This window comes from Eleutherodactylus coqui, chromosome 4, assembly GCF_035609145.1.
Source record: "Eleutherodactylus coqui strain aEleCoq1 chromosome 4, aEleCoq1.hap1, whole genome shotgun sequence".
NCBI lineage: Eukaryota > Metazoa > Chordata > Amphibia > Anura > Eleutherodactylidae > Eleutherodactylus > Eleutherodactylus coqui.
The window spans coordinates 260036125-260048234 of NC_089840.1; the positions used below are offsets into that span (position 1 = coordinate 260036125).

Consider the following 12110-nt stretch of genomic DNA (forward strand, 5'->3'; position numbering starts at 1 on the left):
AATGGCAAATGAAGTTCAATGTTGACAAATGGAAGGTCATGCACATGGGCAGGAGAAACGGATGTCACCAATATACACTAAATGGGGTACTGCTAGGGAAAAGTGAGATGGAAAAACCCCTGGTGGTACTAGTGGATTGTAGATTAAACTGGAGTAACCAATGCCAGTCAGCTGCTGCAAAAGCAAATAAAGTCTTGGGGTGCATTAAAAGAGGTATAGGGGCGAGAACATTATCCTCCCACTATATAAGGCACTTGTCAGGCCCCACATGGAATACCACAGTTCTGGTCACCAGTGCTCAGGAAAGATGTTACAGTACTGGAGGGGGTTCAAAGAAGAGCAACTAAATTAATAAATGGAATGGGAGTACTGGAATACCCCGAGAAGTTATCAAAATTAGGATTATTTATCCTGGAAAAAGACGACTAAGGGGCGACCAAATAACTATGTATAAATACACGAGGGGACAATACAAGGATCTCTCTCATCATCTGTTTATACCCAGGACTGCGACGGTAACAAGAGGGCATCCTCTACATCTAGAAGAAAGCAGGTCTCATCACCAACACAGAAAAGGGTTCTTTACTGTAAGAGCAGTGAGACTGTGAAACTCTCTGCCTGAGGATGTGGTGATGGCAAAATCCATAAAGGAGTTTAAGAGGGGACTAGCGGGTTGTTGATCCGGGTCTAACAGTCAGGTAGGAACTATTAGAGGTTGATACACGGATTAGTCTTGCCATTAGGGAGTCGGGAAGGAATTTTTTTTCCCGGAAGGGCTAATTGGCTTCTGCCTCTAGGGGTTTTTTGCCTTCCTCTGGATCAACAAGGAGATTGACTCAGGCTGCACTAGATGGACATTGTCTTCATTCGGCCTAACATACTATGTTACTATGTAATAGCTAGCTGAATGGCAAGCACTCGAGTATTCCCATCAGCCTCATTAAAATGAATGAAGCACCAACTACGCATGCTCAGCCAGCGACCCTACAGTGAAACGCAGAGGCAGACACGGGACCCTAGTTCTTGAATTTTGGAGGGAGATCTCAGCGATAACGTGCGATTCTGGTACAACCCCTTTAATTTCTGCCAACCATACCGTAAATGCTGTCAGAGCAAACTAATATAATCTGCAGCAGGGAATTATTGCGGTGTATTCCGTTGCATCCATAATGCCCACAGTGGCAATAGCCTTACTAATGAGCTTTCCATGTGAAGGATTACAAAACCGCTGCTTCCCCTGTGACCTCTAGACAGCTGATTTTGTCCTTATAAATGCTAGTTTTCTGAATTTTGCCAAAAATAATGTCACCACCGTCATTCCAATGAAATATGGTCTTTCGGTGTATTAAATGGCATGCTGCGGTATTGGGGTACATCCAAATGAGTTCATTTTATAAAGCAAGTCTATTGTGTTTTATCTATATAGGAAAATAAGGATCATTGAAATGTCAAGGCAGTGATCTCCGACCTCTAGCAATCATGCATGTGATACCACAGTGCCCCCTGGTGGCCACGTCTCAGTCTTGTATCTTCTACAGAATTGTGTATTGGTCACACATATACCTCTTGATGATTTTCTGTCCTCTTCTTGCTTTTTGCTTTCTGATCTTGCAGGAGCTTAGTCTGTTTTTGCCAGTCTTTGAGAATTTCTTGATTTCTAACGAGACAAATTAAAAAAAGCATTTACAGAAAGTCGTTAAATTCTAATCTTGGATCATTGACCTAAGAAGAGTTGTTAAAGTTCTATTAAAGAAAGATAACTATGAAACAGAAAAGCTGTAGCTGTAAAGAACATCTCATTAGTGTGACTAATTTGCCGCATCCAGACACATTTATGCTTGCTTGTTATATTAATGTATTGTCTTGTGTATTACAGAGCTCATCTCCACTCCATCTACCTCTGTACCATGCTTAAAAATGAATGTTTTTTTGTTTGTTTTTTACCCCCTTGTTACCGCTACGCATACACTGAATAGGCAGTTTATTAGAGACCCCATCTAGTAGCATATTGGATCTCCTTTGGCATTCAGAACCGCAACAAGCTGTCATCCACTAGGTGTTGGAATATCGGCCCATGGAGACAGGAAGCTTCGTGGAGTTGCTGCCAATTAGATAGAGGTACTGACGTGTTCTGTAAGTCCCAATTTTTTCCATCCTCCTCATTAACTCTTATGAACACACTTATTTTTATTACCTGTATATCAAAGATGGTAACTGGCAGAATCACAAGACAAGGGAGTTACAAATGGGACTGAAACATCTTCTGAAGAAACTGGCACAACTGGACAGCAAGATTTTCTTTTTAACCAGATGCAAGAAGGAACATTTAATTGACAAATATTTTGCCTAAGGAATCCCATTCTGCACACCTACAGTATAATACCCTGGTAGTATTGTATCTTGACGCCACCGGAAGCTGGGTGTTTGACAAGAGGAAAGGCCCTCTCACACCCCCAGCTCCCGATTGGGTCAAGGCACAAAGGTCCTAGCAAGACACTGTGGGTTGATTTGTCCCAGCGCTGCAGCCTTAGCCTCCAGGTTACTATAGCTCTTAGCCGTACATTATTACCTGTAAATGATGCCATGTTACTGCTGTAAAATGGCAGCATTTACATGTCATAATGTACGGCTAAGAACTATAGTAACTTTTAGGCTAAGACTGCAGAGCTGGGACAAATCTATGCAGACGCTGCAGCCTCCGTGCTCCGTCCCGCCCGGCATTTCATACATGCGTGCTACGCTCCCGGCCACCGGGTCGCCTCTCTGCCCCGCCAGGTGGCTCACGCCTCCGTCCAGGCCGCCGGAGGTCCGATCCGCCAGCCGCATCACTCATCCGTGACGGCCGCTCCCGGGTACAGACAGTGAGCACGTAACTACCACTCCTGGGTAAGCCCTCCCTGCTCCTGACGTCACGTAGCGCTTGAACAGCGAGGGGGTATTCCGTCCTCTGGCCGGGCGCCGTGGACCCCCTCCGTGGGGAAGGCACTTGCTGCTGGGGGTGCGAGACGGCAGCGCCGCCAGATGCTACGTCGCATTTCTATTCTTCTTTAGTGGTCTTGCAGGACCTGCTGCCCAACAACCTGTGCAGCTAATCAGGTTCAGGGGGCATCACCACCTTCAATATTGGCTCCACCAGGAATTCCTGGTGGCGTCAAGATACAATAATACCTAATAACCTTTATGCACACGTCTATGCCACATGACTTCTGAGAGACTGCAGAACCACCTCATCCATATATTCTACAGCAACAAGGAAAAGGCCCTTGTAGAGATACAAACTTTAAGGAACACGCTTACAGAGGACTCGAAACTGAGAATGCAACACTATTACATAACACTACGGTGCTGCATGATTAAGAACAAGGAAAAGAAACCCCAAAGACTTCAACTCAGAGCAGGCCTGTACCCAAACACTGATCAGGAACACCCCGAGTCCAGAGCAGGCCTGTACCCAAACACCGATCAGGAACACCCCAAGTCCAGAGCAGGCCTGTACCCAAACACCAATCAAGAACACCCCGAGTCCAGAGCAGGCCTGTACCCAAACACCAATCAGGAACACCCCAAGTCCAGAGAAGGCCTGTACCCAAACACCAATCAGGAACACCCCGTGTGCGGCATGATGGAACAGAACCCCAAACAGGACACGAACAAAGTTAAAATCAGCTGTGTTATCAACCTGTCATCTTACAACCCCAGTCTGATTGGACACCCCCGTCTGGCCGCAACCCCACTTTGGATAAATATATAGACTCCTTTAGACATACTATACTGGACAAGCAGAAAAAGGAAGCATCTAATATCAATATGCTGGAAAGAAAGGCCTTCTACGCACTCAAAAACAACAAGGAGATCACCATTAAACTGGCGGATAAGGGTGGTGCTATAGTGCTCATGAATGCATCGAACTACAAGAAAGAAACAGCAGACAGCTGACAGGTCTTGATCCAGTTAGGTGTAGTATCTGGTGTCCGACTCAGAAATATGTGAGGGAATTGAGAAGGGTCATCAGAAGTCTATCTGTGGGCTCCACAAAACTTTTGGACTTGATACTGGAGAACCCCAGAGTTGGAACATTCTACATTCTTCCAAACCTACACAAAGCTGGCAACCAAGGGAGGCCAATTATCTCAGGCGTGGGAACCCTCACTGAAAAAAACACCACAAACCTACTGAACAAACTGTCAACCACAGGTCCCCTCCCAAATGGTGCCATCCTGGCCACCAAGGATGTGGAGTCCTTATACTTCAACATCCTACATGAAGATGAACTAACCGCCTTCCAGACACACTTTGAGGCCAATGGGGTTGCCTCTGAGTGGGTGTTACAACTCACAAGATTCATCCCCCCTTACAATATTTTTTTCTTTGGCAAAGAGATATTCCTGCAACTCACCAGAACTGCCATGGGCAGTAAAATGGCACCGTAATATGCCAGCCTTTACATGGCAAAACTAGAGAGTGACTTTCTGGTCTCCTGCCCCAGCAAACCATTGGCCTACTTCTGCTACATTGATGACATCATAATCATCTGGGCCAACACTGAACAAGAACTAATACATTTCCATGAGAGATTCAATGCATTTCACCCCACCATAAACCTGACGGTAAGTGACCTGTATACAGAAATCAACTTTTTGGACCCCAAACAACTCAATACAGATCCCTATATGAAAAACCAATTGATCGACCCACATATCTCAGATTGGACAGCTTCCACCCTAAACACATCAAAAAGTCCATTGCCTACAGCTAGGCCATTAGATACAACTGAATCTGCTCCAACCCAACAGACAAAGAGGAACAATTACATAATCTCAAAAAGACATGTTTAAATCAGGGCTACCATCCCACTTCAATTGATGACCAAATCACCAGAGCCACCAGGATACACAGGAATCAACTACTCCAATACACAGAGAAGGAAGAAAACAATCATATACCTCCAGTAGTGATCTACAATTCACAGCTGGAGGTACTAAGGAAAACCGCAAAGAAACTCCACCATACCCTACAGAAGGATGACCATCTGAAAACCATATCCTGGGGCCTTCGCTTCTGTGTTACAGGCAACCTCCTAATCTGAGGAACTTTATAATCAGGAGTGCATTACCCTCTGACACACAAAAAAGGTACTTATCCCTGTAATGTAAGGAGCTGTAAGACCTGCTCACATGTATGGACCGCGGACAGGATACGGATCCCCAACACACAGCAGGACTAGAAGATCCCGGGGCCATTCACATGTTCCACGTCTGATGTTGTGTACCTGATCATGTGCAGTAAATGTCCTGTTGGGAGCCAGTATGTTGGAGAAACAGGACAAAAAGTGAAAGCGAGAATGAGATCTCATCGCCACTCCTTAAATGGAGAAAGACAGAATTCCCTGTGGCGGAGCACTTCTCTAGTTCCGGACACAACTTGTAAGACATGAAAGTTATTATATTGAAAGGCAATTTCAAATCACAAAGCCACAGAACAATTTGGGAATAAGAATTTACAACAATGTTTGACACTTTCAACAGAGGCCTAAATTCTTCAAAAGGATTCATGCGTGACTGGGAAGCTTGAGACATCTATAGCACAGATAAGACGGCTGACCTGATGATCTTGTAGCACTAATTCAAGGACCATAAAACTTTCACATCTATGTTTGAATTTCTGTTGTGGTATTCATGTAAGTGCAAATGAATCCCATCATGTCTGTGACTTGTCATAAGTATGTGTGTGTGTATGTGTATGTATATGTGTATGTGTATATGTATATATATATATATATATATATATATATATATATGCATGCCTCTTCGGATCCATTTCATTATGCCTTGATGAAGGACCCTGTGAAGTCAGAATATGTGTGTAGCAGACCGGTGGCGATGGGCTAGCTGGAACAATACACATCTATCCAGCTCAAGCATCCCACACCTATGAAAGTGTACTCCTGGAAACCCAGAGAACTACAGGTCCCAGGAGCACAATGTGACAATGATCAATAAATAAAAAACAAAATCGCTATTTATCCTATTTTTGGACTACTTGCTTACTGTTTTACTTGTTTCATGTGACTTCAAGATCTATCACCCTGTAATTCATTTTGGTCTTGCCCTTTTAAGGGCTCCTTCACAGGGGCGTATTTTTTATCAGTATTTTGTGAGCCAAAACCAGAAATGGAACGTACATAGAAAGTATGATACTTGCATATTTTGGACCCGCTCCTTGTTTTGGCTCACAAAATACTGCTGAAAAATATACCCATGTGAAGGAGCCCTAACTCTGCTGAAGGCGTAGAAGCCAGAGCCTCATACAGTTTTTTCCTTCCCCAAAGTAGCGCGTTCTCCCAGTCCAAGTAAAGGCCCATTTACATGCAACGATTATTGCCCAATAATCGTTGTGTGTAAATGCTCCTATCTTTCACTCTTCGGCTGAACAATGATTTTTAGGTGAGCATAAAATCCATCGTTCACCTGGAGAGAAGATAACACAGACTGCATGCTGTGTCTGCTGTCCATGGTGCTGTATTCTCCACAGAAGCGCTGATTACATGGTATTCAGCAGAAAGGCCCCTTCCCTGGCAGAACAAAGGAGCTGAATGCAGAGAACAGACCACCTGCATACAGCTCCAGAGGCTCATTTACATGCAAATAAAGGTGATCAGCTGCTAATGGACATTAATGTCCATTAGCAGGTTATGAAAACAATCAATCAAAACCTATCTTTTGAACTATTATCTTTGCGTGTAAATGGGCCTTTAGGAAACAGCACTAAATTGGCCCCCTCATTGTCAGTATGATGAAGGGACAATTGCATTATCATAAAACCCCTTGAAGACAATATGTGCCTGAGGAGTTTCTTGCTTCCAGGAAGCATTAAGACACTTCCATGAGTCATAACTCACCTTTGCTTCTGTACAAGCACGGCTAGCCTCTCCTTCTCTCCTGCCTGTCTGTCAGCTTCTGACTTTCTTCTTTCTATGGGCATTGCATGTCTAACGAAAAAACAACACAAGTCAGTGATTTATATAGTGGTGTTGTCCTAAAGATGTTCCGTGTGAAGAATTAATTACTACATTCCCAACAATGCAGAAAGCTACTAAAATGTGCGAGCTGAAATCCAGGCTGTGCAGAAAAAAAAGTGAACTAATGAAATGCTCCGTGTCTACTTGAGGAAAACATAATAAGTCACTAACTGAAGCGGTAATTGCATCTTCCTTCTCATATTTCCTTATAATAAGCCCAATAATGTCACCCCTCAGTGTAATGATGAACAGGGGAAAGTGTAATCTGCATCTCGCTTCCCTCTAACGCTCCCCGGAGTTCAGAATTAAAAGCCGGTTTCAGGAATTAAAGGGTTTGTTCACCATAGACCTTAAAGGTATGTTCAAACATTGCAGAAATACTGCGGAAACTTTTAACACTACCAGAAATATTGATGAGGTTTCATCGTCCGTAAGCAGAGGGAAAACATCTGCTATGTACATGGATGTGCGCTACAGATTTTAACCCTTTCCAATCCAATTTGTACAATTTGTATCCTGGTTTTCCTAGGGGGCTTACTCTTTTTCTGCTGTTATACAACGGCGCTATCTGCTGGCTAAAGCCAGTACTGCATGAAGTGACACGTTGGATAGGCTCCGACAGCAGAGAAGCTGGCAATATACAGTAAGGCCTCATGTCCACGGGGAAAATCAGGCCCTCTACGGATTCTCCATAGAGAATCTGTAGCGGGTCCCTCCTGCCCCGCGGACATGAGGGCTGAAAATAAGAATTAACTCACCTCTCGCCCGCTCCGGATCTTCCCTTTGCCGCGGCTTCATCTTCTCTCCGTCGCGGCCGGATCTTCTTTCTTCGGCTCGGCGGATGCGCAGGGCATGTCGGTTGCGTGCCCCGCGCATGCGCCGGCCCGAAGAAAAAAGATCCGGCCGCGACGGAGAGAAGATAAAGCCGCGGCGAAGGGAAGATCCGGAGCAGGTGAGTAAATTCCGATCTTGGTCTTCCGCGGATCCGGACGGCTTCCATAGGCTTCAATAGAAGCCTGCGGGAGCCGTCCCCGCGGGAGACCTGCACGAAAATGGAGCATGGTCCAGATTTTTTCATGCTCCATTTTTAAAAAAATCACTTTTATTGACCATCCGCGGGTATTTATCTACCTGCGGGTGGTCAATGCATCCCTATGGGATGCGGATCCGCGGGCAGGAGAAGAGTTAAAATCCGCTGCGGATTTTAATTCTTCTTTTGCCCATGGACATGAGGCCTAAGAGAACCCCGACAGATGTCTTCCAACATCAGAGCTGTACAGCCTTAAACCATAATGTCTTTAGACGTCAGACAGTGATTGGAAAGGGCTAAATCTGTAATGTCAATTTATGTTGTGTGTCTTGAGGGAGTAAAATCCACATTATTTAACGTGGATTTTCCAATGCAGATTTGCCGCCGATTTTCCACTATAGAACCTCTGTGGCCCCACCTACCATTAGATTCTGTAAGGCCATGTTCATACAGGGTGAAATTTCCATGGATTTTCTGCAGCATTGTGGGTGGAAATACCCTGCCGTGGGCGCAACTACGCCCCCCGACACGGAGCGTAGCTGCGCCTGAACGAGGGGAATTTCTTCTATCTTGACGGCAGTGCAAACTCCTCGCCAGAGCATAGGAGTTTGAAAATAACAGTCGGAAGTTAGGGGCTGCCCGATCTTGCCCGTACCATGTATTCACTACCTGCGGGGTAGGCAGGGTCGGTCCTATCTTTTCCCAGCAGTGAAAACAAAACCACTGAAATCCTGTTAATATCGGTGGTTCCGTTTTGGCCCTTTATACGGCCGTGATTATCACAGATGTCTAAGGAGAGAAAAGCACGTCCATGTGTTTCAGCCCTAAGGGTGGTTTCACCCGGACGAGAAAATCGTGCGATTTTCGCATGATGCGAGAGTCAGTAAAAAAGCAGATTATGAAATAAATGATTTTCAATGGTTTCCTTCCTTCCCATCTGTGATATTTTCACTGATGTGATGTTGAGAGAACAAAAAAATCGCGGCATGCTCTATCTTTCTGCAATGTGTGTGTGTGTTCCCCCCCCCCCCATGTTTCCCTCTAAAGCCTCTTTTATATTGGTTGCGATTTTAACATTAGAAAGTCCTACTGAGTTGTGCGATAATTTGCGCAATTTTATCATGGGTGGCAGCAATGCGATGCGAGAACACGTGTCAAACACAAGGCCCGCAGGCCGAATCCGGCCCACTGTCTCATGTTATGTGGCCGGCGGCATGCGGATGCCGCTTACCACTGTAGCGATTACCAGCTGGGGTGCCGCAGCTCTCCGCTGGTAATCACACTGGCAGCGCTGATCCTGGCGCACACTCTGACGTCAGTGTGCAGCCGGGATCCTCCTTCCAAGTCCCCTGCTCTTCAGTTCCGCAGGAGAGGACTCAGGGAGGAAGCATGCCGGGCGCACACACTGACGTCAGTGTGCACCCGGGCTCAGCGCGAGCAGAGGGGGAGCGACACTGACAGGAAGGAGGAGGTAAGTATATGGGTTGGGGGGGAACTATTATTACTGAGAAGGGCATATTACTGAGGGGGGCTTATTACTACTGAGGGGGGCTTATTACTACTGAGGGGGGGCTTATTACTGTGGGGGGGGTTAATATTTCTATGGGAGGGGAATATTTCTGAGGGGGGGTTAATATTACTGAGGGGGGTTAATGTTGCTTATGGGGGTTAATATTACTGGTAGGGTTAAAATTTCTGAGGGGGGTTAATATTACTATGGGGGGGTTAATATTGCTAAGGGGGATAATATTACTGTGGGGTTATTACTACTGAGGGGGTTAATATTATTACTGTGGGGGTCGCTATTACTACTGGGGCCACTGTGGGGGTCGGTATTACTACTGGGGCCACTGTGGGAGTCGCTATTACCACTGGGGCCACTGTGGGGGTCGCTATTACTACTGGGGCCACTGTGGAGGGCGTTACTACTGGGGCCACTGTGGGGGTCGCTATTACTAATTGGGCCTCTGTGGGGGTCGCTATTACTAATTGGGCCTATGTGGGGTCGCTATTACTAATTGGGCCACTGTATGGGGTCGCTATTACTAATTGGGCAACTGTGGGGGTCGCTATTACTAATTTGCCGACTGTGGGGGTCGCTATTACTAATTGGCCCACTGTGGGGGTCACTATCTTTACTGGGGCTACTATGAGGGTCACTATTTTTTACTGGGGCCACTATGAGAGTCACTATTTTTACTCGGGCCACTATCAGAGTCACTATTACTACTGCGACCACTATAGGGGTCACTATTAGGGCTCGTTCACACGGGCGTAATCGTATTTCAGTCGCTGCGTATTTGCGCAATCGAAAATGGCTTATGCCTGCATATTTGGGCACGCAAAAAAGAACGCAGACGGGCCCACTGAGATGGTGCGCAAATATGCAGTGAATACACAGGTTTCCTGCACATTCACCATGTATTTGCACGGCCCATTCACTTCAATGGCCTATTGCGGTGCGTATTATGTAACATAATAGGTCATGCTGTGTGCAAATATACATCATGTGAATGAACTAATTGAAATCAATGGCTTCTATTCACTGCATATCATGTACGCAAATATGCTTGTGTGAACAGGCCTCTACTATACTGTCTTACCATCATCCCTTTGAAGGTCACCATGAGCCTGATGTGGCCCTCGGTGAAAATGAGTTTGACACCCCTGACCTAGAAGGTGAGTGAGGAGACTTATAAGGCCATTCATGCTTCTCTGCGTAATATGCAAATAAGGGAGATGGACCATAGGGGTATGTGCACACATCTCGCAGAAAAACTGCGCCATTTTTCCAACAAATACAGTATGTGTCGAATTTCAAAATCCTCAGCATGACTTTCTTCTGCATTGATCAGCAAGGACAGGATAGGGAATAGCCTGCTTTTAGGGAACAAATGTTCTTGCTTCCACTTGTTCTACTTGAACTGCCTTAGGGCTTATTCACACGAGCGCATATTGGCCGGCGTTTTCAACCGATATACACTACCAAGAGATACAGGGCCCAGTGTATATGCAGTCACCCGGGGAAACACAGCTTAGCAGCTAAGCTGTCTCCCCTTCCCGGCTCTCTGCAAGAGGAGGAGGTGGGACGGGGCAGGAGCAAGTGTGCTGAGCTCCTGCCCCCTGCCGATGTTTGCAATGGAAAGGGACAGGGGCTCTGCCCCCTCGCATTGCATGCAGTGGCAAAGGGCAGAGAGGAGCCGAAAAGGGGGAGGGAGTTTAGCAGTTACGCTGCTAAACTCGCTCCCACCTCCTTTTTTCGTCCACTATCATTGGCTCCCATAGGATAGATTCCAGGACTATCTTTCCTGCCTGGCGTAAAATTGCATGAATGGGAGAAAGACGTCACCCGGTCGCAGCTAAATCTCCCGCTTTCTCGCCCATTCACACATATATACGCCACAGCCCAGAATTCTGTGGGCCGGGGTAGAAAGCTTAGCTTTGCTAAAGTGTCTCCCCCTCCCTTCCCTTGCCTATGGGAGCTGCTGGCAGGGGGAGGGACTTTAGCTGCATTTGCCACACTAAACTCCCTTGCCCTTCTCTTTTCTGGTGGCTCTCATAGCTCCCATAGGAGTCTATGGGAACGGCGGCTGAATTCCCGCAAAAAATGGGACAAGTCCTGTGTTTTCTGGACGCACATAAAAGTGCTTATCTAATCCAAAATTGCTGAGACTAAAGACCCATTTAGACACAACGATTATTGCTCAAGATTCTCTCAAAAAACGTTTTTTGAGCGATAATCGTTGCGTGTAAATGCGCTCATTAGTTTTCTGCGCCCATTGCAGTTTTCTGCCGAACAACAGTTCGGTTTGAAATCCGTCGTTCAGCAGAACAGCTGATAAACATGCTGTGTTTGCATTGTCTCAGCTGTTCTCAGCTGTCAGCCCCGCTGACAGAACAGAAGAAAATTTATTCAGAAAACAGTGGGTGGTACTCTGAATAACTTCAGCTCCCGGCGGCTCACACGCTACTAATTGGTACTAACAGGCATTAGTACCAATAAGTAGATTATGACTGCTCAAAAGCCATCTTTGTGCCTAAATGGGCCTAAACAAGGCACAT

At 46.0% G+C, this 12110-nt stretch overlaps 1 protein-coding gene across 1 annotated transcript in view; it reads right to left on the bottom strand.

Moving 5' to 3' along the window:
- The window catches only part of LRRC27 (leucine rich repeat containing 27), a 90311-nt gene that overhangs the window by 19482 nt on the left and 58719 nt on the right, over nucleotides 1–12110 (bottom strand). The window contains exons 7-8 of the mRNA XM_066601187.1: nucleotides 6899–6988; nucleotides 1564–1657 (exon numbers count right to left, since the gene is read on the bottom strand). Coding sequence (XP_066457284.1) covers nucleotides 1564–1657; nucleotides 6899–6988 — 184 coding nt within the window. The remainder of the gene's footprint in view (nucleotides 1–1563; nucleotides 1658–6898; nucleotides 6989–12110) is intronic.